Consider the following 27,583-nt stretch of genomic DNA (forward strand, 5'->3'; position numbering starts at 1 on the left):
AGGGTGCGGGGCGGCCCCTGGGGACACGGTGTGGCGGCGGCTGCGATCAGCGGCGGCACACGGGGTCAGGGCGGCCACAGCACGGCTCCACGCACTGTAAAGCGGACAATCCTCGGGGTGCACACAAATGATGGCCTTTCAGCGGGACCGGAACTCCGCAATCCCAGCAACTTGGGTCAAAGGAGGGGAAAGAGCCCAATGGTCCTGGGGCTCAGGTCAGGGGGCCAGCTCACTTCCAGGCCCTTGGAGATCAGCTAGGAAGCACAAGTGTTTGTAGAATAAAAAGCAGCAAAGTCTTTCTGTAGAACTTCTTCCTCTCCTTTGGCAGCAAGGTTCCCACTGTTGGTCAGTCCTTCAGGATAGGGACAGTCTCTTCCTTCAGCTTCCTTGGTTCCTTCTCCTCAGGCAGAGGGTCGTCTTGGTTCACCAGCAGGATCTGATTTACAAGAAGCAGGGCTCCTACTTTGATACCACATTTTCATTGTTCTTGCAGGCCAGGGGGCCTCTGCATAACTTCATTCAGTCTGAGTACTTTGTTGGGGTGTTCTGGCTTCTTCTTTCAGTGTGAGGGGCAGGCACATCAGATGCTCCACAGGAGGTGGAGCCAGCATTGTGTGGACAGGGGCAGCTAGGAGTACCTTGATGACCGTGCTTCGCCCTTCCTGGGCCAGGTGCCGGCTGAGTCATCAGTCGCTCCCCAGGGGTCGGAGCCAGCATTATGGTGGTAGAGCACAGCCCTATTAAGAGTCCAGGGGCACTCCCACCTCCCACCAAGGTGTAATCCTTGCATTCACCACCTGTCATCCCCCAGACCTGTCACTCACATATCTAGACAGCCAGATACACATCCTAGCAGAGGCGGGCTGAAATGGTTAGGCAAGCAAATGCTAGCTTTCTAAAAGTAGCATTTGCAAACACAGGATATTAAAATAAACTTTTACTAAAAAGTATTTTATTATTCTGAGTTCAGGCATACTAAACGTGACTTTCTACCATGTTCCCTGAGCCTGCTGGGATTATAGAGTGTAATAATTCCAGCAGCCCATCTGGCCTAAGAGAACAGGTAGCCTTACAATCGTGAAAAACGAATTTGGCTGTAATTCACTATTAGGACATGCAACACACATCAGGGCATGTCCTACCTTACACTTACAATGCACCCTGCCCTTGGGCCTACCATAGGGGTGACTAATATGAAGTTAAGGGAAGGTTTAGGGGCTGGCAAGTGTGTGCACTTGCCCAGCCAGCATGACAGTACCAGACTGCACGCAGGTTCTGCAGTGGCAGACCCTAGACACATTTTACGAGGCTGCTTCTGTGGGTGGCTCAACGAGCGCTGCAGGCCCACTAGCAGCATTGGCATTCACAAGCCCTGGCACTCCTGGTGCACTTTACTGGGGAATGACAGTAAATCCAATGAGCCAACCAGGGAAAATCAATCAGTCATATTTTACATTGGGAGCACTTGCACTGCGGCACGGATTGGCCGTGGCGCAGTGCCCTGAGCAGCGGACACCAGCAAAACATCTGAGGCACATCAGCAAAAAAGTGGAATGGAAACTCACGCCAAGGTGCCAGGTCTAACAGTGCCCTTTCTTACCATTTTAACTGGTTATTAGTCGATCCTTGCAGCCGTCGGTTGGCTTGGCTGCTCTTCACTCACACTATGTAATGGATAAATCATCCCAGAAATTGTTTAGGGTATAGTAGTCCTCGAGCAAAATGTTTCAAGCAAATTGCGACTGATTTATGGGAATTATATAGCACTCCCAGCCCAATCTGAGTCTTTTGGCTCTAACCTTCGTTGTGGCCAAACAGACTAGTCATCTGCTTTTTGCCTGAAACCGGTCAGTGACTTGGAGATAGTCTCTCCCAGAACAAAAGATGCTAGATGTTGTGAGTGTGCGCTGAGAAGTTGCTTCCCTTTCAAGGGTGTGGAGATGGAATTTGCGCAAGGATACCAGTACCAGCTTCTTCCTGCTAAATTCATTTTTTGGAAGGTAGCAACTGTGTCTGATTATACTTTGACTTGCTCTTTAGTTAACTTTGATTTGAAAATGGGTGTAGAGCTATTAATAGAAATCTTGAAAGACTTCATTTGCATTGCTGTAAGCACCTCTTGTGTCTACTGTTTATCCATATTTAAACCCTTTTGTACTATTTTCCTTTCTAGTGCTGCACAATTACTGAGTTATCCAGGGAAGAATAAGATTCCATTGAACTATCATATAGTAGAGGTATGTATTAAACATCAATTATATTTGTAACACTTTATCTGATCTGGTGAAAACAATAATTTGAATTGACCCATTTAAAACAACCTAGAGCTTTTGTTTGCTTTTATTTCTTCAAAGTGTATCAGGATATAGTTTGCTTGCTACTTTTCTTCTAGGAAGCAAAATTTAATCAAACAATATTTTTTTAATTTGTCATCTAACTGCTGTTACATGCTGCTTTCCAAATGTAATTTTAGAAGTATTCTGCTGTTTGCATCCTTGATATTCTCAAAGTTTCTGGCATTGGTCTCTAACTGGTAGATTTTCTGCTGGATGGAATTCTCTATTTTTATACTGTAGAATATCGCCTCACATTTGGCGGATGCTGTAATACATTATTAAATACTTCCATATGTAAAAATATATATATATACACAAATAGCATACATTTTCATTTTCTTATGCAACCAATCAACCAAATTAAACATAGTACATTTGACTAAATCTATAACTGCTAATAACATTTTGAAATTAGAAAAAAATGGCAAATAAAGGGAAGATTATGCCTGCATCAGTCTGTTTCACACCTTGGGACTGATACTGAACATCAACATATCCTTTATCGAACCAAAGCAGAAACTTCAGTTCCAGGGAGGGATACTAGACATGCAATTGGGAAAGGCTTTTCCCTTACAGGACAAAGCAACGAAACTCCAAGTCATGGCAAATGACTTCTCTACCAGAAAGTCAGTCCCAGTCGGGCAGTACAAGTCTGCTGGGCCTGATGTCATCCTACATGAGTCTTAAACTATTTTGCAGGCTCTGAATGAGACCATACCAACAAGAGCAGGATAATACATGGAAACAGACTGCTCTTGAAACAACAAGGCCCATGTTACAAGACGACTGAAGCAGGTGGTACTACGGTGTAGATTCCCAACAAATCTTAAATCAAGCCTCTTTCCATCCTCTATCGGACATAGTGATTCTCACAACAGATGCATTTAATGACAGCTTGGTTGCTCAAATGCAAGAACTGTCAACAAGAGCTGTTGATAAGAGGTGTCTGGTCAGATGCAGGGAAGATGCTACATATCACTGTTCTGGAGCTTTGGACCATATGACTGGGACTACAACTGTTCCTCCCAAGACTGGCAGGTCAACCGAACATTATATGGATGGACAATACAATGTCATTGTATTACATTGCCAAGCAAGGGTGGACAAGGTCCCGACCCCTCCCAAACGAGGCGCAACAGCTTAGGGACTTGGGCATTTTTAACTAAGTTGATACTTTTGTTAATCATCTATTGGGGCGCCACTGACCGTGCTCAGCCGAACACTGTCGGACTACCACAAGTGTGTACTCCATCCAAAGCAATTGGACTAAATCATAACCTTGAGTCACCCTACACTAGATTTGTTCCCCACCCAGAGCTACAAGAAATGCTGGTACTACGGCAGCACATTTTGGCAGTTGGGTACAATAGGCAATGCATTTTTGCTCAAATGAATCAATGCCTTTGCATACACCTTTCCACCATATCCCCAGGGTTTTGAGAAGGCGAAGTCGGATCACTGTACCCTGATTTCTTTTGTATTGCTCCAGTGGTCCACACAAGTACGTGCACAGCGAACTCGTGCAGCACTCTCCACATCTGGTGACACAACAGAAAATCACACTCAAGACCCACTCCTGGATGAATGGGCAGGTACTCCAGTCCGACCTAAAGTCGCTAAGCCTGACAGCATGGCACTTGACCACTTGGAGTTCAGTCACTTGGGTCTCCCAATGAAATGTAAAACATTGCGGCACATGCACCAGCCACCACGAAGACCTACAACACCAAGTGGAAGTGTTTTTGTGTGTGGTGCAAAAACAAAGGATTTCACACACACTGTATGATGCCTCACCAGGTACTTCTATGTTTGTTAGGACTAGCCTAAAGTAGTTTCAAATACTCTCAAGTAAGAGTCCATCTGCGGGACATAGCTAGATTTAGACAAACAGGAGACCACTCCTAAAGAATAATAAACAGTTTAAGAAAGGACTGTGAGGATTTGGGTGTGTTTATATTGTATGGTTGTGCAATCTTGCCGTATAGCACATTCTCAAAAACTGTCTTGGAACCTGTCCGGCTTATTTGAAAAACCTCTAGCTCAACCCTAGGTAGCTGTGGCTTCGAGCAGCAATGCTTAAAGAAAGCAACTAGTGTAAAGCATTTAACAGTACCAAACAGCAAAATAAAGTCATTCAACATTAAAGAAATCTGACCCCTGTGAATAATAAAAAAATAAAAAAAATTACAGATCAAGATGAGCAAAATCCGGAGATATAAACTTTTGAAGAAAATGTCAATCTCTGTTCAACCGCAAACATACATTGATAACCGTAACGTTTGGAAACTCTTCGGCTACTCCGGTCCGACGGGGGCTACCAAATCAGACAAGGCGAAGAAGGTCAGAGGGGCCATTAAGGAGTATTTGGACAGTTACTTAGCCACCAAAGTGTTCTCCTGTTCTTTACAGCTCAATCGCTATAGACTTCAATGGAGTGGTCCTTATGCTAGTAATGCAGGAGGTAAACGATGCTCAAGGGTAATCTAGGTGCTGTGCAGTCGACTGGGGATGTCTTGGGGGTCACTCCTGGATACATGGGTCAAATAAGGTGATTTTAGACGGAGGTCAAAGTCCCTTGAATTCCTCTTTGAGCCAGTAGATGTCAGCTGCTGCTGGGCTACCAGTCTTTGTCCACAGCTGTCCCAGCGGTATGCTTTTGTGGAGACTGGTGTCCCGCTTGTGCGACTATTCTGAACTCTGTATACACTCTTGGGTCCAGCAGACTCTGGTTCAACTTTTACCTGTAGAAGATTGGTCTCTTGGTACGTCCAATTACGGTCAGCGGCGATTCTCCAGATTCACCCTACCACTCATTTATACCTGTGTAAAGCGCTCTGTTATCTGCAAAGATCTTGTTCGCGCTATATAAAACTTTTAAAATAAAATAAATATGGCTGCTGACTTTCCGAGCTGGGCTACTTTAGCTTTGATGGCCCTGGTGATAGTTCTAGGGGATGCTGGGGTCACTTATCTGGTCTGGACCTTTCAAGCGACTTCCCCCCAGTCAGAAGCCACAGGCACAATCCTCTCTTCGCTAGCCCAAGGTGCGGCAGATGCTGTCCAGCCCACAGTGCAACCTCACTTTGCCAAGTCGTTAGGTGTCAGCAGGGCAGTCCTCCTTTGGTCGTTTTTTCTAGTTCCATCATGAGCTGAGGTTCAGGGTGCCATATTTATGCCCAGAAAGTGGTGGATGATGTCAGTAGTTAATGGATTAGCAGGACTATTAAATAGTTATAGTGATTGCTGGTCTTTGCACACTTTGACACTGTGGCGCACAGTAAAGTGCGTGCGCTCCCGGAGTGCGTGTGTGAGATTGGCCTGCCCTCCCATAGGAATGCATGGGGAATGTGTGTGTCCCTGGTAGTTCCTGATGCGTGGGGATTGCAGATGCGAGTTTGGTATGTGCGGACTCATGTGATTAAATGCTGCGCAATGATGTATGCGGCGTGATTGTGTCTGGCTGGTGAGCCTGGCTCTATGAGTCACGATGGGTCGGTCCCGGTGGGGAGTGTTGAGATTAGCATGAGTGATGTGAGGGAGGAGTGCACCTGGGACCTAAATAGGGCGGGGCTTTCCCCATACAATGCTGGCTCCGCCCCCTGTGGTGCGTCTAATGACCCTAGCCTGGCCAATGAATAGTGAGAGGGGCTGAGCCCATCAAATGGGTGCCACCCCGTATATTTAATTATTTAGGCGCAGGTGCCCACCCTACGCCTTCCTTTTTATTTATACTTTAATACTGAGGATGCCCACCCCTCATTTGCCTCAAGTCACCGCCGCGGCCCTTTTAGGCCGAAACCGGAAGTCAGGCACCTTTGGCCGGGGGGGGACTGCAATCCGGCAGGAAGTCCCGCCCGCCGCCGTCAGCCGGAGGAGGAAGCAGCTGACCTCTCGGGGCTCCGGTGAATCATGGAGAACCCCGGGGCCGCCACCAAGAAAAAAGGGAGCTGGTGCTGAATGGTGAGGCCAGGAGCCCACCCCGCCTCCCCGGGTGGCCAAAGAAAGAGCCCGGAGCCTCGCAGGCTCCATTCCTAAGTCCCGGCCCCGAGATGGGGGGCCGGGTGAAGCAGCGTAGCTGGCAAGGCAGGGCGTCCATGGCCAGGGGGAGCCCCGCACGCACCACCGCACCGGGCAAAGGAGGAGACGCCGCAGGAGATGAGACGCCACCTCCCAACCAGCAGGTGAGTGCAGGCGTCCCTCTGCGCTCCCTCTGCCTCTGAGTCCCCGAGGGGCTCCAGGAGGCATGATTTTGTATTTTCAAGTCCCCCGAGCGGGACTCCAACGATGGGCCATCTTCTGTTTCAAGAGCCCACGAGGCTCCCTGGGGGCATGGTTGTTTTAGAGCTTGAGAGCTCCAATGTTTGGCACACGTGGTTGCTCTGGGCCCACACTTTCTTGTTTAGGGGTGGTGGTGTCTGGGCACGTTGTCGGTGCCGCTCCCCCCCCCCCACACCCGTGCCCATACCTGCAGTGCCCGTTTTCAGAGCGGCCCCGATGTCAGCGGGCCGCTCCAACCTATGGGGGCATATTTAATGAGCCAGAGTGTTCCCATGTGCACAGTTGATTCCCGAGCCTAGAAGGCTCTCCCATTTTGCGTCCTATGCATCTTCAGAGCCAGATGGCTACAGCAGTTGGCAGTGTTTTTCCTGAGGGGCTAGTGAGAGCCCCAGTCGCAGTTTTCTTCCTAAGGGCTACAGAGAGCCCCTGCCCCATTTTGCTGATTTTTTTAACAAAGAGGAGGGAGAAAAAGTGATCAATTAGATCAACAGACACAATTTACCAACCCGGAAGGGTGGAAGGTCCAGTAACAGCTTGTGTCCGTATCCAGTGATAGGCAAGCAAAGAGGGGGCTGCTGAACTGTTCCTATGGAGGGATAGACGAGTTTTAACTGGCGTGACCAATGGTGTTCGTGCGACACCCTGGGGCATCCATTATGTCGGATGGATTTGCCTCACACACCCTCAGCTGCCCAGCAATTAGTGGGCAGCTGCACCGTTTAGGGTTCTTTCCTTTCTAGGGACTTGTTCTTGGACTTAGGAGTGAGACGCACTTCTTCATCCCTATCTTGGCCTTCCCCAGCTGCGCAGCACTTAGTGCCAGCTGCAGCGTTTAGGCCCTGTTTGGTCCCTGTCCTCAGCTGCCCACCAAGTAGTGGGCAGCTGCTACGTTTAGGTTTTTGGCGCGGTGGTGCAACCTGGACTTTGTTGTGAGTTATGTGCTTCTTATGGTGCTAGGAAATGTACTGTGTGTTGTATGTTTTGCGCACCCTGTGTTCTGGTACCTCTGAATGTGTTTTTATGCATCATGTACAAAGTTGTTTTTCCCTACACCTCGGAATGTTGTGATGCATCATGTGTAATGTTCTTATGCCTATCCCCCTAAATGTATTGTGATACTTAGGTGGTTGTTCTTCCTAGTACAGTTGTTGCTAGTGAGGTCCTGGTTCCCTGCGTGATACATTCCTAAGGTGGTTTGGGTTGCGTAGGTGGTAGTTACCGGTTACCAGTGATTACTGGTTGTGTGCTACATTTGCTATTTTGTGCTAAAGTGATTATTAGTCTATGTACCAAGTGCTATTTCTAAGAAGTATCCTAAGACTACAAGTGCATATTCCTGACAGTGGTCCATGTGGCCCTGTCCTGTACATATATCCCCTGTAAATTCTGCCCGTGCCTGTTGGCACATTGTAAAGTGTGTGTTTTTATCTAATGTGTTTGATACAATACAAAGGCTATTTTTATATATAACCTTGTGTGGAGTTTCCTTTGTGGTGGGCCTTGGGTGTTGTTGCTGGGTGCGCGCGCAAACACTTAACTCACATTGCCTCCGAGTTTAGCCTTACTGCTCGTGTCACGTTACCAAGGGGGTGAGCAGGGGTTATCTTGGCGTGTAACTCCCTTGCCCTGACGTAGGAATGGTGGTTTCTGCCTGACTTTGGCGCAAGCCTTAGCCAACCGGAAATCCCATTTCTAACAGAGACTTGCATATATTGTTAAGGGAAGTGGGCGCTTTGCCATTGGTTTAAATGGCAAAGTCTAACTAGCTGTTTTAAAACTGTCCTTTCAGTCTGCAGTGGTAGGCTGGGAGTCATTTTGTACTGTCACACACAAGGTGGTACAATCCGTGCTACTGCCCTGGGTGAATAGTCTGCATTTCAAGCCCTGTGTATCCTTGGTACCTTCATAATCAAATTATATAGACCATCATAGTCTTGCACCCTGCTGCCTTTTAACCAGCCACCTAGTCAACAAAATCAAACCAGGACGGACGCTTAGTCTTATGACCTCATGAAGGATATCCTGATTGAGGGCTTTGGTCTCACCACTGAGGAGTACAGAATTAAATTCAGGTAAACTTGCAAAAACTCGAGTCCGTCCTGGTTTGATTTTGTTGACTAGGTGGCTGGTTAAAAGGCAGCAGGGTGCAAGACTATGATGGGCTATATAATTTAATTATGAAGGAACACTTAAGTAATTGTACTTTGGAAAAAAAGGCTGACCACTGGATCAAAACGAGTGTGTCCAGAAAGATCCATGGTGGGGGTGACCAGAAGAAAGTGGGTTCCAATCCTCCCCAGAGAAAAGATGTGGAACACAAAGGGGAAACCCAGAGAGTCTTCTAAAGGCCCCAAAAGCCTGTTCGGGAGGGTGGCCCCATAAATTCTTCCCAATCGAAGGGTAGGTACCAGGGTAAAAACTGGGATCCCAAAAAGGCTTGTGGTGGGACTTATAAGTTCTTTACCCCATATCACTCGCAAATGGTCTGGTTGAGAGATTAAACAAGACCCTGAAAGGTATGATCATGGGACTCCCTGGAAAAACTCAGCAGGTGATGGGATGTCCTTTTGCCACGCCTGCTTTTTGTCTACAGAGAAGTGCCACAGAAGGCAGTGGGCTTGAGAACCTTTGAACTTCTCTTTGGTCATCCTGTGAGGGGACTACTTTGCTTAGCGAAGGAAGGTTGGGAGAGAGCTCTCCAAGATCCCAAGTTCTACATTGTGTACTTTGTGCTTGGCCTACATTCAAGGATGTCCGAGTACATCGGTAAAGAAACCAAAAATCTTGAGGCAAGCCAAGAGTTCCAGAAGCAATGGTTTGATCAAAAGTCTGCACTGGGTTGAGTTTTAGCCAGGACAGAAGGTATGGGTTTTGGAGCCTTGGGCCCTCCAGGACAAATGCCCATAACCTATCCTAGAGAGTAAAGGATAGGTTGCCTACCTGTTTGACCTAGGCAGTTGCAGGAGACCTCAGTCATCCATGTCAACCGCTTAAAACCTTTCCATGAGAGGGTTATGACATGCTGGTGGTCACTGAGGAGGGTCAGGGAGAAGACAGTGAGCCTCTCCATGACCACCTCTCCAACAACGCTAATGATGGGTCTATTGAAGGAGTTGGCTTTTCAGACACCCTAACTGCCTAACTGTAACGGGCTACAGGCTAATCATGGCTCGCTAATATTCAAAATGGATGGTGCACTGGGAAAGTGTTCTCCTAATAATTGTTCAGACAGTATTTAAATAAAGAAAAAGGAATATTTATCAATAATGTCTGAACAATTATTTGGAGGAGAACACTCTCCCAGTGCACCCTTCATTTTAAATATTATCCTTCTGCTGGGTAGCAGTACCAAACCGCGACGGGTATAGGAATTGCAGTACATGGGACCTTGATTTGGTGAAACAAAGAGTGAGGTGCAGTATTTACAGTCTGCTGTTGTAGTTTTGAGGTTTATGATTTGAGTCCTGAGGCAGCATGCTGAACTTTTTTTTTCTTTTTTTTTTTTACCCCATGTCAGACAACCTGGTGTACACATGATGTGGACACTGGGGACAGCCTAGGTACAGGCACTCTGATCAAGTCAAAGAAGGCATCAGAGCTGAAGTCAGCAAGATGCTGAAAGTTTCTTGGCCAGCCCAGTAGTCTTAGTCCCCAAACCTCATTTCGAGGAAGGTAAACCAGAGGTGAGGATTTGTGTGGACAATAGAGGTCTCTATGGTGTCACTAAGACAGTTGCCCACCCCATTCCAAGGGCTGGTGAGCTCTTTGACGGTTAGGGGCAACCCCATTTCTCAGTATTTTTTTATTTAACATCAGGGTACTGGCAGATTGGTAAGACCCCAGAACCAAAAGAAAATCCGCATTCTCGACCCTAGATGGAGATTCTCAGTTCACTAAAATGGCAATGGGTTTAAAGAACCATGCCAATGCATATGGCCTTTCCAGGTTCTTCCACTTAGACAATGAAGAAACTCTTGGGAAAGGTTCGTCTCCTTCCCTTTTGTTTGGGAGCGAGGGGGGGGGGGGGGCGTCTTGTGTAGGAAAGGGCCCCTTTTTGACATGGTTCCCTAGTACTGACATTGTTCAACTGAAAGTGAACTGGGTCCTGTGAGAAAGTGCCCTCTTTCTGCGTGGTTGCCCCAACTTTTTGCTGAATTGCTGATGTGCTTTGACTGAGTGTGCCCTGGGCTCCTCCTAATCAGGTAACCAGGGCCTATGTTCTTTCCCTAAAACAGCATTGAAGCCTAAACCCAATTGGCATCTTTGGCCACAGGTCAGCCCCTGGTAAATGGTACCACATGTATCCAGGGCACTGTGATTAGAGAAGGCCTCTAAGGGCTGCAGCACTTATTGTGCCACCCTAAGAGGTCCTGTACCCTTATGCCCACCCACTGCCTTTGCAGGCTGCATGTTTTGGTGCAGAAGAAAGTGAAGAGTGGACATGGCACACTGTGTGCTGTGCCTACAACCCACTGCCCTGACATAGATCAGTCACCCCTTTAGCTGGGTGCACTACATTTACAATGCCCAGGAATGGACCAGGGTACTGTAGGGGTACAAGGCTCATGCACTTGTACCCTCACCACTGGCATAGGGAACTAAGCTTGAGGGGTGACTGATGTATCCCGGGGCACTGTTTTGTGGGCATGGCACACTGGGATGTGTGCCATGTCGACTCTTTGTTTTGTTCTGCACCAAGACACACAGCCTGCAAAGGCAGTGTTTGTGTCAGGGCACCCGGGCACAGGGCCTCTAAGGGTGGCACAATAAGTGCTGCAGCCCTTGGGGGCCTTTTCTGGTCACAGTGCCCTGGGTATCTATGGTACCATTTACCAGGGGCTGACCTGTGGCCACAGATGCCAATTGGGTTTAGGCTTCAATGCAGTTTTAGGGAAGGAACACAGGCCCTGGGGTACCTGATTGGCAGGAGCCCAGGGCACACTCAGTCAAAGCACATCAGCAATTCAGCATAAAGTGGGGGCATACCATGGAAGAAAAGAGGGCACTTTCTCACACGGAGCAAAAAATTCTTCAGCTTCTTGTACGCATCAGAGAATTTACTACAATCCTAAAAAATAGGTTGGACATTAAAATAGGTGCAGTCCTAAAGTGGAGTCAACTTGACACCTGACAATAGTGCTTACATGCATATCTTTACAGTAGGTGCATTAACTTGAGGGGCCATCTTCTGGGCTTAAATCAGTGAACATATCTGGCCCCGTCAATGCAGGGGTTGCAGCCACGTTTTACCTGCCAGGCCATGTTCAAAGTTTCATTCTTCCAGTTTCATGGTCCAGGATACCCAGGGGCTTCTATTTAAAGACAGTCAAATTCTTACACATTATGAGATGGTGACTTCTCGAGCAGAGTTTACAAAAATGCAAAGGTAACCATTCCAGCAGCTCCACAGTATTGGTGCAGATGTTCAACTGGTGCAAGGGTTCTTCCTGAACAAGGTCCCATTAAATGAGGGGAGACAGGGGCTGGTTTCTGATCTGGAGTAACGTGAGGACGTTCTTCACAGGAGGGTTGGTGATACAGAAAGTCTATGCATCTCCACTCCTGGTGCATAGATAGCATGTTTACCTGCACAGGCCTGTATTAATGATTTCACGCCTCTTGCTCACCTGAGTGCTTTTTATTGCTTGCCTGCTCACCTCATGTCCATAGCGCACATACTATCTTTACTCTTTCCCCTCACACTTTATCACTTTTTCTCCATCTCTCTCTGATCCCCGTCCTCCTCTTTGCACCTCTGTGCTTCTTATCTCGGACCCGATCTTTAGGCGCCCCCTCTGACTTTCTCTTTTTGCCTCCTTCTTTCTCTTTCCCGCTTTCTCTCTGTCCCTCTTTCCCTCGGTTAGCCCTGCTCCAACTTTTTTACTTTTCCACTCACCACGCCATACCTTTTGGTTCCTCCCCAGTCTGTGGCCCTCCAACTCTCCCTCTCCCTGCCTCACCTCTTTCTCTCGGTCCTCGAATCTCTTCTGCTCACTTTTTTATTCCATCTCCATCTGCCTCTCCTTCCTAACCCCACTTTCATCCTCCCCTCCCAGCTTTAACCCCTTTCCCTTTTTGTCTTTTTCTTTCTCTCTCTGTGTCCCACTGCCCAACTCTGTGCTTACTTTCTCTTTCTTGCTCTTGTTGTTTTTCACTCATTCTCCTTCATCTCTAACCGAATTGGTTTTGTCCTGACAAGCGGCAGAAAAAGCTGTCCAGAGCCATTGCTTGTCTTAACCTTTGTTTATGCATTTACTTCTCACTTTTTCTTTTGCAGGTTATCTTTGCAGAGTTGTTTCAACTTCCATTACCACCTCATATTGATGTCATGTACACAACTCTACTTATTGAGCTATGCAAACTGCAGCCTGGGTCCTTGCCACAAGTTGTATCCATTTTATGCATTTACTTGGACAAATGTGAATGTCATTAGTCTGCAGACCTCACTGTATTATAATTTGTATCTTTCTTATCCCATTTCCATCACGTGTGCGCGTTATTCTGATGTATGCTGCTCAGTAAATTACATTTATGTGGGTACATTATTTCCATTTCTTTATTTTTCAAAGGTATGACTTATAAGCCCAGCAGGTTGCCGGCAGTCGATTTGGAAAGGTTGCGCTAGCTAATTGTTGTGGATCCCTTTTGTTTCTCTGTTTCGGCAACTGTGCACTTGTCTGGTGCTTTCATCAGTATCACACTGCCATAGCATGTTGAAGAACAACAGGATCTAAGTGGTGACTTGTGTATTAGATTACCTGTGATAAGTAAAATTAGATGCCAAAATTAACTACAATTCTCAATCTTGAGCTTGTGTAAGTGATAAATGAAGGGATCCAGGTACTGTGACCGATAGTCACTCATTTCTGTCTAATTTCCAGACTGTTATGCTTCATGATTGGTGCCTAGCATGCGTTTGTAGGTAGGCAGGGATTATAAGAGCCCTAATAAAGGCTGGAGACCTTTAAAGGCTTTCTTAACTCCTGAAACATGCTGGCTTGAATTGCCAGATAGGCTAGTCATAGTACCTTATCTGATATCATTGGTATATGGCAAATTAATTCTATCTGGGGTACCCAACAGTAAAGGATATCCTCTTGGGTATACCTCAAGATATTTTACTACTTAGGTGTATCCCTGCTGTAATCCAGCTTCGATTTATTTAAGAATTTCTAGCAATGGTCGATTCCACAAGCGTGGTATTTACCTATTGAGGTGTGGGAAATCACCTATAATGAAGCATGCCATGATAAGTTGTGAGTATGGCGATTTTTCCAAGATCTTTTAAAATTCCTGTAGGGTAAATCAAAATCTTTTAATAAGAACCTGGGCATTTGTTGTGCGTCATTGTTTTTATGGGGAGCTAGCAGTTCATGTTAGTTATGCAGTCACCTTCCCTGAGTGCTCATCTTCTGAAACTTTTTTTGAGAGCATGCGTACTTCAGATACACATGCTGTGCATAACTACTTCTCTTGGTAATACTGCTCATGGTCACAGACCCCATTGCCAGATTGTTTTTTTCTGCCAACTGGTCCTTATGTAATCTCTCGCGCTCTAGTACGAGATGCTTTCAGGCTCCCATCAGTTAGCTAGTTCTTTCACCGACAGTATTGTCTTGATCCTGTAGTTACATTTCTGTTCTGAGCCATTACCCTACTGCGTCGTGGGTTTTCGACTCTCCTACAGCCTGCGCCCTGCCGGACTTCTTTCACTTCAAAGTGTTTATCGGAGAATGACCTGCTATTGGAACGCACTCGGTTCAGTTTCTGTCCTAACAGTCATTCTAAATATCCTCATACCTACCAACATTCAGTCTATAATCTATCCCTCTTGCTAGGAAAGCTGTGAAGCATGTAAGTTATTTTGAAGAAGAAAACTCTTAGAGAGCGACGTGCCAGACGCCAAGAGATTCATCGGAAACAAGTGGACGATGTACCAGATATTTCCGGTCGACAACAGGATGAGGAAGAAGCATCAGCTGCACAAGAGAAAGCACTGTCAACACATGAGTCAGAGTCTGACTTCGAACACAACTTGGCTATCCTCCAGCCGGCACAGAGGCATCGGACAGTGAGTACATTTACCCCTGATCCAAAGCCCAAACATTGGCACTGTCGAAAAAGACTGCTTCTAGTCTGCCACTGCAAAAAGTCCTTGTCGCACACCGAAAAACTGACTCAGAAGGCCCTCCCTTGGGCTCTTCTCTGAAAGTTCGGCCTTCAGCAGTGACCGACACCACCTCCCAATCGAGGCCCAAAACCCTTTGAAACTCTGTTTCGGTACCAAAGGAAAAGCATAGTGCTTCGAACTAAGTACAATGGCACCGAAAAACAAAATATCTCCCGCCTCCTAAATGTTTCATCTTTGGATCGAAATCTCCACCGGAACCGATTTCAGACATAATGCAGGAACGGCTAGATATCAGTAAAAAAAACCTCAAACTTCAGCCTGGAACAAACAAAATAATCTATAACCAGTAATGCCTCCTTCTTTTAAGAAACAATTATTTCAAGAGGCCTTAGATGTTCCTATACAGCCTCCCTAGAAAAAGTGATGTGGACACTAGTCCTGTACAGATTCCTATTTCACTTCCACCGACCCTCCTACCTTAATCACCCCAACTATCTGTGGTAGAAAATTTATCCATCGCCCCCTTGTTATACAGGAGGATGATGACCTGCCACCAGACATACAAACAGGGGATGCTTAGAATAATTATGATATTGAGTCACAGTAAGATGCAGACCCTGATCTTTTCCCACAAGGGCATTGCCACCTGACGATCCCTCTGCATACCAAGATTTAATAGCGAAGGCAGCAGCTTTCCATTAAGTACCTTTGTATAAAGATACTATAGAGGAAGATTTTCTTTTGGAAACCCGGTCTAATCCTCAAAGGGCGGGTCACAATTTCTACCACTCCTTAAGGGTATGCTACGTCATGCAGAGGGCATTTTTAGATATCCTGTCAAAGCTAGGATAATTAAATAAGGCGGTGTGCAGTTCCTGAGAAAGGAACTGCCCATCACCATATTTAACTATCTTAAAAAGAGGGTATGTGTGCTGGACCAAATGAAAAGCTCCTGGTTCCTCTTGTTTAGATAAATAAAAGCTGGGATAATACCACGCATTGACAAAAAATATAAAGCTGGAAACTCTCAACCTATATGTATTAGCGGTCGGGTAATTCCTGACTCTCTCGTAGTATCTAATGCTAGAAAAATAGCAAATTCCTAAACAGAAGATGTACCTCCGCCAGAGAAATAATCTAAGTTAATTGTTGCCTCTGAGAAACTTGACGCTGCACAATCAGCAAATCATTGGCATATAGCCAACAGCCAGGCTCTATTAGCTTGCTTTAATGGAGCTCATTAGGATGAAATGGAGGGGCTCTTCCAGCATCTTCCAGAAGAGCACAGGAAAAGGGAGCAGGAAATTGTAAATAATTAAATGCTCATTAGAAATACCCAATAAAATGTCCACTAGGTTCCCCAGACACAGCGGCTAGAGGTATAAACAGCAGTCTACTATTACCTAGACATGCATAGCTCAGTGTCTCAGGGTTTAAACCTGAAGTGCCACAGGGCATTTTTAATCCACCATTTGATAAGGAGCATCTTTTCGGGCCTCAAGTGGACACAGCCCATACACTAATAAAGACATGGAGGTCAAAAAATTAATATGGGCTCAAATACCTACTTTTCGTTATTCATTACCGGCTATAAATAAAGTGCAAGATCTGCCTCCTCAGACAAAACCGGGCCAGCATATAAAAATCAAGGACAAACCTCTACTGCCAAAACTTTTTACAGGGACTCATACAGGTGTAACAATTTTAAAAGAAGAGATCCCTGAAATAATACCTGTAATTCCAGCACAACTACCAAACAATGACTTCTTTACCATTTCCCCCACAAGCATTTAACAATGGTCAGGGTCGTCTTCAAAACTTTCTGTCCACATGGAGATCAATCACAACAGATCAATGGGTGTTTATAACCCAACATGGTTACTGTCTGGGGCTTATTACAACTCCTCCAAATATTTCACCTGGCAAACACAAATTATCAATAAAACATCAATCTCCAGCAACAGGAAAGATCAGCTCTATTAATAAAAGGAACAATCTAACCAATCCCAAAAAACAGTATCAAGTAACGGGTATATTCATTATGCTTCCTCATTCCCAAAAAGATGGAACTTTACTACCCATTCTTGACCTCAGACCACTCCATCATTACATCCTATTGGCACACTTCATATGTTCACCTTTCCGGAATTCATTCCATTACTACCAAAAGTCGACTTCATGACAGCATTAGATCTAAAGGATGCCTACTTCCATATACCGATCCATCCTGCACACAGAAAATATCTAAGATTTTTTTTTCAAGGACACCACTATCAATTCAAAGTTCTTTCCTTCCTTTGGAATTGTCTCACTCCAAAGGGATTCACAAAATGTCTAGCAGTAGTTGCAGCACATCTGTGCAGACAAAACATACATATATTTCCATAGCTCAACGACTGGCTGATAAAAGCAAACAATCTTAATCTGTGCAAACCGCATACACAACAAACTCTAACCTTACTGTATCAGTTGGGATTCACCATCATCATACAAAAGTGTCACATCTACAACTTTCTACACTACAACCATATCTAGGGACCATGCTCAACTCACAATTATCCTAGGCATATCAAAATGAAGACCTAATAAACAACATTGTAACATTGATCCAACAATTCAATACTGGAGCTAAAATCTCTGAAAATATTCATGAGAATTTTAGGCATGGTGGTATCTTGTATTTCAAAAGTTCCTCATTCCAGACTACACTTGAGACCTCTTCAGGAATGTCTCTCACATCATTGGACACTGTCAAAGGGTAGCCTTCAGGATCTAGTGTTGGTAGACAGCTGTGCTCATCACTCTCTGTAGTGGTGGAATCTACAGAATGTATCCAAAGGGCAGCCGTTTTAAGACCCAGTTCCTCAAATAATTTTGGCCACAGATGCTTCCCTTTATATGTTAGGGACCTCATCTCCATAATCTTACGATTCAGGTATTAAAACCCCTTCTATGCTAATGACAAGGTCAGCTCGTCATGCAGTACACTGCACGTGTGCTTATGACGAGCTGACCTTGGCATGAACAATGGGAAATATTAATCTTCAGCACAGGAGAAAAATCTCCATAGCATTGAAGGTGTTAAGGGACTCCAAACACAAGGGTCTCCAAATAAATGGTATAGTTCTGCAAGCTGTTCACCTACCAGTGAAAGCATTCCTTCCTCATCTACAACACAAAGTTGTCCTAATTTGAACTGACAATATGACCATGTATTATATACAAAAATAGGGCGGGGGGCATTCTCTCAAATGATCACGTTTAGCACAGAAAATATGGAGATTAGCGATACATCACAACATTAATCTCCTGGCAGAACATATTCCAGGAAGAAGCAATCAAGTTATGGATCTTCTAATTATGACGCAGCAACAAGTCCAGGAATGGGAATTCCACCCAAAGCCCTCCTACCATATTTTCCACAAATGGGTCATTTCAAAACCCCAGAAAACGTTAAATGCCAACATTTTGCAAGCAGGTACCCACACCACCAATTCAAAGTCAATGCTCTATAGAGTAACTGGTCAGGGATATTTGCCTACGCCTTTCCTCCTCTCCCACTACTTCCATAAGGAGTCCGAAAGCTCAGGCAAACATCCCTTACAGTGATACGAGTAGAACCAACTTGGGCTTGCCAACCATGGTTCTCTAGTTCCACAAGAGACTCTTCACCTCAACCCGGACCTTCTCACACAGAAAAAAAGGTACACTAAGACACCCAAATCCCAAGGAGATACATTTTGCGATATGGGTCCTGAAGTCTTAGAATTTGGGTACTTTAATTAGCCACAACAATGTATGGATATTTTTATAGAAGCTCGCAAACCTATCAGCAAGCAACACGCAGTTAAACCCCTAAATGCACAAGTACAGATGATACTTATTGCATTTGCAGACCACAGTGTTATATTGTACTTCAGTGCGATTACAACTGGTAACTATTGTAGCATAGTTGCAAAATACACAGCACTTGTCTTTATTTAAATACCTGTTATTGAGGCTTTTGTGGAAGGATTTAAAAGAATAATACCTCCAAAGCTTCCACCTGCACCAGCATGGAGATTAAACATTGTACAAACAAGACTTTTGGGACCTCCATTTGAGACACAGCACTCTTTCCAACTGCAATATTTCGCCTGAATGGTTGCCTTATTAATAGCTATCACTTAACTTAGAAATGTCTGTGAAGTTCACACATTAACCTTGGAAGAGCCATTCTGCCAGTTTCATAAAGACAAAGTAGTGCTTAGGACATACCCAAAATTTCTTCCAAAGGTTGCGTCCAGTTTTCATATTAATCAATCGCGTTACCTGTATTCTTTCCGAAACCTGACTCCGTTGCAGGAAGAGCTTTACATACTTTAGATGTTAAAAGAGCTTGCGTGTATTATATTGACAGAACTGAAATATTCAGAGACTAAAGATTTATTTATTGTTTTCATACCTACTCATATGGAAAATGCAATTTCCAAACCTTGTATTTCTAGATGGATAGTGAAATGTACCCAAACTTTTTATGCTAAAGCCTAAAGGCTTTTACCTTTTCCTCCTAAAGCTCACTCTACTTACAAAATAGGATCTTCTATGGCATTTTTAGGGAACATACCAATTGCCTATATTTGCAAAGCAAAGCAGCAACATGGTGTACTCCACACTCATTTACAAAACACTAATGTGTGGACGTATTTGCCAGTCAAGACAAGTGTTGGCCAGGCTGTATTAAACTATTTTTCCAACAAATGCAAACCCTACAGGCTAAACACTACCTAGGGAGAGGCACTGTTTTACAGTCTGTGCACAGCATGGGTATTTACAGCACACATACCTCAAACGGATTGGTACTACTCCTTTAAGCATATGTTCTTGGCATGTAGTGCTGTAGATTCACATGTGCCTCCCTCCTCCGAAAAAAGCCCTGTGTAGGTTGCAGTTTACATATTTTACATCACGTTACTGATACTACAACTCAATTCTAATCTATCTGCGAAAAAACAATCAGGCAATGGAGATGATGACCATGCACAGTATTACCAGGAGAAGGAGTCACACAGCCTCGTGACTAGAAAAAAAACTTCTTGGAGCAAAAACAACTAATCATCCGAGGCCAACACTAGATGACAGACTTATGCACAGCATGTGAATCTACAGCACTATATGCTTTGGCCTATGTTTGTGTGACATAATGGTTGTATTTATAGTGTGCACATCCATAAAACCCCTAAAAGATGCTTGTTAGTGTATCTCAAGTGTCTACAATTTTAACGCTTCTGGAAGGGTCAGACATTTGAGGCTATGACCTTAAGCTCAAACTTGGGTGCGTCAGTCAATTAGTCCCGGAGTCAACTGATTTAGAACAGATTTTAAAGGTAAAATAATACCTTGTTAGAGTCTGAAGAATATGCATTTGAAGTTATTATTTTAATCCGTACTGCACATAGGTCTGTGAAAGCAACCCCTAGTGAGTTAATAAGTGCCATTGCAATTTGTTTCAATGCACACACACTTTACTGTTTTTTTTCATTTGAATGTGACCACATTCAATTGAAAATATGTATATCATCTGTCATAGGCAAATCTGTTTTCACTTAAGAAAATCTTGTCGTGCAGGTTACCTGTAAATAAAGAAATCCACGAAGCTCGAAAGAATTACGCTTAAACCATCCCAAATCTAAGTCATTTCCAATTCCCAGCTGTAGTTGGACCATAAGTCTCTATAATGTTACTACCACCTGTCTTAACAATCAATGCTAAAGTTCAGCATAGCAGGGATGTACTAATAATCAGCTACTTTTCTAGACAATCATACAGTGTGAAAGTGTATGCTATTTCCTATATGTAACGTCATCAGGCCAAGTGGCTTGTTTTCATGAGATGAAGATAGAGCTCTGTTTGCTAGGAAATGAACTAATTCTTAAGCTCCAATCGGTTACTGGTATGGACTTGTAATATGGTCTTCACAACGTTGTTCAGAGTGGGACTTACAGCTAAATTCAAACATCCACTCAGATGCCAAATAGTCCTCCGTCCCACCAGCCCCCCTTGTTCTTGAATCTTTCTCCAAGTTAGAGTACCCGACGCCTACAGTTCCCGTTCGGCTTTCTGGTGTTAGTTCGTATAGTAAAGGGCTGGCGTTTGATCTTGGATAAGCTGGGCCGATTTAAATGGGGATGTGAGCATTATATGAGCTGTCTGTTATATTTAGGCACTACAGTTGCCACAGTTCAGGTTTGAATAAAATGGTGTCTGAAGCTTTGTAATGTTGTGATCTAAAAAAAAAAACATTATTTTACACATTACCTGTCCTTACTCCCTTGCTTCAGTACTATTGTTGCTTTTGTCACCCATACCTTTAAGACTCCAGTCTGTTTGAATTCGCAACTTTTCTTTGTATTTGTCTTTTGACTTGTTAGGCCCTCACTCCTTCGACAATGTGTTTACAATTGTTTTATTACCCTTGCTGGCATGTTTTCCTTAAGTGATCTTTTCAGCTTGCACAAGCAACAGAGATGATGTACATGCGGATGGACACAATGAATATAACCTGTGCTGACAGGTAATATAATGCATTATTTCATCATGTGAAAAGAGGAATTCTTCTGGGTATAAAATAATTTTGTTCTAGATCACTTAGCATGCGCCTTTAATTTGCAGTTTCCAAAAGACAGTAGATTGAGTTTAATGTAATTCTTTACCTTTGAGGATTTTCTTTAAAGATAATTACTCTTTTACATTCTTATTGTCTCTCTATCTGAGGGTTCAATCACCAGGTCTTGACTAGAGGTGTCTTAAAGGTCTTCACAGCCTTCCAAGGTCCACTGTGCCCATCTGTGGCTCCATAACAGACTAGAAACCGATGACCATGTTTTTGGCTTATGCCATCCGTGTACTTATTCTGACTCTCTCCTCCTTCATGCAGACCCAACCACAGATTTAAAGGCTTAGAACGAGTGACAAGGAACCACATTTTCTTTATGTAATTTTTATATGGGGTACAGTGTGTTTCTATATATGTGAGTTTGTTTGTCAATTATATAAAGACATAACCTGATGTAGAATAAAATGTTAAATGCACCTTTTGAATTCACATTGTGAATAAATTCGCTGGCCTGCTGGCTAGACATACATTCAGACACACAATGAAAAGTGATTATTTCTTTGTTATAATGATACCGTAGGTCAAGATTACTCCCATAGCTTTCCACTGTTGAGGTTTCATAGGTCTGCCTGAAGCCTGATACCATTTTTCTGACTGTGGTTTTCTGTGCCTGTTTCATTGGTCTGCAGTCAGTGGTGCCACATGCTAATCATGCACTTTTTGGAGAAAATATCCCTAGTTACTCAGAATTCCATTAATAAAAACTTAAACATGGTCTGATATTTGGGTGTTTGGACCCCTACTGCCACTGCACAGCATGTTCTAGGGTGGGTTTGTTCTAGGCTGACTTGTTGCCCATTGGTCTATTTGCCAGAGGGCACTCCCTATGTGACTTGACTCGTCCTTTTGCACTGCTGCAGTTTATATTTTCTATCTTATTTTTGTCGGGGCATAAGACCCGTACTGTTAAATCTTGTTCTCCCATTTCTCAAGGAAAATTAGTAAGAAGCTTCCTGGATTTAGGCGCCTAAGTAGAAGCTAGCATGTTGAATTCTACGACATAGTGAAAAATGGGTGAAATGTAGGAATATTTTCAGTACACAGTCTGACACATTGTGATTCCTCTAAATGCAGTATTTGCAGATGGTTGTCTCATAAGTATGCTCTTTCCGCTGGATACCTGCGGTTTTTGATACTGTGAGTCGGGGTTCATTCCTGCATGCTGCCATCTCATATGGCATCCATGGGAAGGGTAGTGGAATTGTTTTTCCTCTCTTTCCAGACATGCTTGGTGCATACAGTTGGCAGCTTCCAGATTTGATCCCATCCCATTGTGTTTTGGGAAGTTTTAAGCTACTATCATGACTGGTTATATTTATTCTTGCCTGAAGCTACTCGGAGATCTGCGGCCAGAGGTCTACGTTAATGGAATATGATCCTTTACTCCGCACGCATTTACGTGTGCCATTACCCCACATTTTTTACTCCCCGCCATCTTTTACAATGCAGAGCTTTACACCGCAATCCATTACAACGCATTGTCCATTACAATGCAATTTACTATTCTAACTCCACGGGGCGTTGTAATGGGGAATGCGTTTTATTGGTTTGTGGTGTAAAGCCCTGTGTTGTAAAAGATTCGGCGGAGTAAAGAAATGCGGGGTAATGGACTGCGTTGTAACGCAGTCGTTGTAAAGGATGTTTACCACATTAGTGTGCCTATTGTATTGTACCAGTGTTTATATAGCACTTACCATAACCTTGTGAGGCCTAAAATACTTTCCTGAGTAGTCACCTTGTGTTTTTTATATAGCTCTTCGTACCCCTAGCAAGATTGTGAAGTGCTCAGATTCTAATGTATACTACCAGCATATCATGAATAAAATATTGTCCTTCCAAAATGCGGAGTGATAGTTACAACTATATGTAGGTGAATATAGGTTCACTGTACAGCTCCCAAGAAATATTTACCTTTATATTTACATCTTCTATTCTTTTAGCACAACTTTTTGCTTAATTAGTTGTTGAACTGTGAGACAGCAAATTTTGTGGTTTTTAAAATGAATTGTCTTCACATGCTTTGTAAAGTTTATGGTGTAATTCAGATTTGTTCCTTAAGAACCCAAATTGGAATTTTGCTCATTTCTCCTCCTTTGATCCTGGACTAGTCTGATGGACTGGCTCAGTAGTACTCTTTCTGCATGTTGTGGCCATGTTTCAGTGTGGAACGTTACTATAGCACTGTTTGATCCCTTATTGCTTTCTGGTAAGTTAAACATGCAACATGTTTGATTATTTGGTTTATTAACCTGTTAAAACTTGTCAAACATTTGTTTATTTTATTTTAAGGTTGGTTAACTGGTTTTCTCACCATCTGAGTAACTTCCAATTTCGCTGGAGCTGGGAAGATTGGTAAGTGTGATGATGATTTATGGAAGAAGAAACTTAATTTTGTATTTTACGTATCCATATAAAATCCTTTAGTTAATGAAGCACTAAATGTTTTGTAAATTGCAATACCGGCTTTAATTTGCTGTGCAAACTCAGCCATATATTCATTATGTGAGGTTAAAGGTGTAAAAGTTGTTCTCCAACATTGGTTATTTGATTTGTGTGCTTGAATCCTTCCCCATCGTCGGGCTGGAAATCCGTGGTATATTTAAATAGCAGTAAATAGTGTTACATTTGCTGGAGGCCTGGACAGCAGTGCTTGTTTAGTAGCACATGCAGGTCATTTGAAGCAAACCAAACGTTAGCCTGTGAGGTGGAAGCGTCATCTATCTACTCCACTTGGAGGCCACCACACCTCAAGATTTCAAAGCACTAGTGTGAAAAGAGTATGGAACAAATGGGAATGTTGCATGGGCATATGTGAAAGATTCCGACTTGGAGAACTGGACCTTCAGGAAGTAACTTATTATTTCAAATATTCACATGCTTAAATCAGAGTAGTAAGCCGTATATATCCGTCAAACCCCCTTTCAGATGGCCATGGGGCACACAGGGACTACAAGGCCAACGTGAGGTTTTCAGGCTTTTTACTTCAGGGCCCGGCCTACGATGGATTCTGAGCAACTGTGCCTGGTACCCCTTCTGCACTTGACTCAGTGGTAAACGTGTTGAAGAAGTCCAAGGCTTCCTCTGGCAGAGGGGTAGATGAAGATTCGTGAATACAGGCTTGCAACTGAAAAAGCACACACCAGCAGCTTTCCAGTCCAATATTCGCTTATGCAAAAAGAGAATTATTTATTTCTACCACTAAGGAAAAATATAACTTTTACAAACAGTAAAACAATTCCCCTTGAGGTTGAGGCTTTAGTGTTTCAGTGACAGTTCCCTGTTCCACTTACTCCTTGCTTTAGCGATAGTAGTCATTCCCCATCCACGGATTGCAACATCCACAGAATGCCATATTAACAGTCCATGTCTCCACTCTGATTCTTACATTTAAGTCAAAAGTGTCATATTACACCAGTGCTCTCAGCACCAAGTTCCCCCTGGAGATGATAGGCCCAAAAGAAGTCTTACCCGCTTCGTTAGGAATCAAGTGTGCCGAGTCCTGGAGTGCACCCTGCCCGTAGGCGCTCACTGGAGCTCAATTCCTGAGCAGGTGAGTTTGCTGCACGTGCACTCAGTCGCTGCACATGGTAGGCTTTCCCTCACTGTTGTACTCCTGCAGTGATCAGAGGTTTCCTGCACCCCTCCTGCGTAGTAAGTGTCTCCATGCTCTCATGAGGAGGCTGTGGGGGGGCGAAGGGGATAGTGTGAATTTGATGCTCTAGTTCTCGACCCCAAACTTTGGTATCTGAAAGAGACATGTTAGTGATAGATTCCTTACATTAGAATATCCCCAGGCGTCAGACTGGAACCGGAAAGTTTTTGCTTAGCAGTACCCCTGCGCGTCAGTAGGTGGCGTCCTGCGGCTCCGGGTCAGTCACTAAGTTGTCGGCACTGACAGTACTTAGGCGCCACCCATGCTTGCTGACGTCGGTTCTTTCTTTTTCCACGCCAGCAAGTGCAGATCCGGATTGAGCAACCTCAGTCACTTTTTGACCGCTATTTTGAGACTTTTGTCTCCTCACTTTTTCCCCTGGTGCATGTAGGCATGCCCGGCTTTAAGTCTTGTGGGGACTATCACCGAAATATGTCGGTGGCTGATTCCCACGATGTGTACCTCTACTGCCTGGAGACCGATCACAACTCCCGGGACTGCTGTGATTGTCGTGCCATGGCCCCCAAGGCCTGGCTGGAGTAGCATCGGAAGTTGCTGGAGGTCCGGCACTCGTCACGTCGCTGCTCTGGGTCTAGAGGCCGTTCCCGGGACTGCTCGCGGGACCGGAGCTGTCGCTCCTCTGGCTCCAAGTCTTCGCCTTCGGATTTCGGTAAGCAACGCCATAAAAAGAAGTCGAAGAAGCGTGTTTGCTCTCCGACGTCCCGCCGTCGCTCCTCGGAGGTGGACGAGGGGGACAAGGGCTCTGCCCCTGTGGCTCCTCTGGAGCCTGGGAGTCCCGCGGCCTACCCGCCATACCCGTGTCCGTCGACGACTCCCGAACAGATGCAAGAGTTCCTTGCTGCTTTGGACCGCCATCATAGGCCTCGGGCTCCCGCCGGCGCGCCTTCGGGCCTTGCGGTCCCGTGTCCAAATCCTGTTATCCTGGCGGCTTCGCCAATGGCGCCACAGGATCCTGGGCCGCTGGCTCTAGCCCCGGCACCACGAGGTGCAGCGCTGCCGGCTCCGGCGCCGCCCTCTGCTCCACCCCCGCGCCACACTGGGTGCAGTTTATCCCACCCCTGCCCCGGTTCCAGGACCATTTTGTTACGGCCTGGGATCCTCAGTGGGAGGCGGTTCCGGCCCGGCCCCGGCCGGCGCTGTTCTCGGCACCGTTCGTTCCTTCTCCGGCTCTGCCGCCGCAACCGCCCCCCTCTACGCCAGAGGCGGACGACGACTGGGACGGGTCCGAGGTCCCTCTTGCCTGGCAATGTGATTCCGAGCAAGATTGGGTGGACGACCTGGAAGACGCAGGCAAACTGTTTCTTCTGACCCGGGGTTTGCTTCTTCTCTGCCTACTATGGAGGAGGGTGCTTCCTACACCGTGGTGCTCCGTTGGGCTGCGGAGGCTCTCAACCTTGACCTCCCTACAGTAGCCCTCAAAACCAAACTCCTTACGGAGGTGCTCCAGACGGCGTCTACATCGTCGGAGCCACTGCTTCCTTTCAATGAGTCCCTCACCGAAGTCCTCCTGGGCACTTGGTTGCGGCCGGCCACGGGGGCACCAGTGGATAAAAACGTCAGGCGTCACTGCCCGGCGATCCCGCCTTTCTGACCACTCACCCTACGCCAGAGAGCCTGGTCATTCAGGCCTCAACGTTGCAGAGTGCCTTCCCCACGGCTCCGCCGGGTAAGGACTCTAAAAGGCTGGAACAATTTAGCAAGAGGTTTTTCTCCTCGGCCAGCCTAGGGCTACGGTCGGTTAACATCGCCTGCTTGTTGGGCAGTTACTCCCACGCAGTGTGGGGTTTCGTAGCTCAGGTCTTGCCTCAGTGTTCTGAGGAGGTCCAGGCTGTCCTTTAGCAAGCGATTGCTGAAGGTAAGGATGTGGCAAAGTTTGCATCAGGTGTGGTTTGAACACCGCTGATTCATTGGGCAGGGCAATTTCCATGACTTTGGCGTTGCGGCACCACGCCTGGTTGCTCTCGCCCGATGTCCAGGGCTCGCTCATGGACATGCCCTTCGATGGCTCCCGCATCTTTGGCGAGAAGGCCGACAGTGCTCTGGAGCGCTTTAAGGACTCGTGGGCCACAGCCAAGTCTTTGGGTCTTTCTACGAAGAGCCCTGCCACTCCAGGGTTTCCTTCCTTTGGTGGCCAGGGCAGAGGCACCCAGGCCTGCTCCTCCAGCAAGCATGTGCCGAACCAGCCTCAGCGCGGCCGTGGCTTCTGCAGTGGTGGGTCTGGAAACCAGTGTGCGCGTCAGTCCACCTTTACCCCTTTACCCCCGCTGATTCCACCTCCAAGCCTTCCTAATCTGAGCTTCAGGGAGCACCCCACGCCAGTGGGTGGCAGAGGCCGCCACTACTGGTGCGAAGTTACATCGGACAATGGGTGCTACAGATAATTGGCCACGGTTAATCACTTCCCTTTCAGTCCTCCCCACCAGCCATGCCACCTCGGTACCACCGCATGTCGGGGGATCATTTGGCTCTTCTCCTCCAGGAAGTCACGGCCCTCCTGGCCAAGGGGGCCA

General features: G+C 45.5%; 1 protein-coding gene across 1 annotated transcript in view; it reads left to right on the plus strand.

Moving 5' to 3' along the window:
- NCBP1 (nuclear cap binding protein subunit 1) overlaps positions 1-27,583 on the plus strand; it is an 832,716-nt gene that overhangs the window by 253,458 nt on the left and 551,675 nt on the right. Inside the window, exons 10-13 of the mRNA XM_078676323.1 lie at positions 2,174-2,237; positions 12,892-13,002; positions 21,234-21,298; positions 23,690-23,752. Of these exons, the coding sequence (XP_078532449.1) occupies positions 2,174-2,237; positions 12,892-13,002; positions 21,234-21,298; positions 23,690-23,752 (303 nt within the window). The remainder of the gene's footprint in view (positions 1-2,173; positions 2,238-12,891; positions 13,003-21,233; positions 21,299-23,689; positions 23,753-27,583) is intronic.

This window comes from Lissotriton helveticus, chromosome 2_1, assembly GCF_964261635.1.
Source record: "Lissotriton helveticus chromosome 2_1, aLisHel1.1, whole genome shotgun sequence".
NCBI lineage: Eukaryota > Metazoa > Chordata > Amphibia > Caudata > Salamandridae > Lissotriton > Lissotriton helveticus.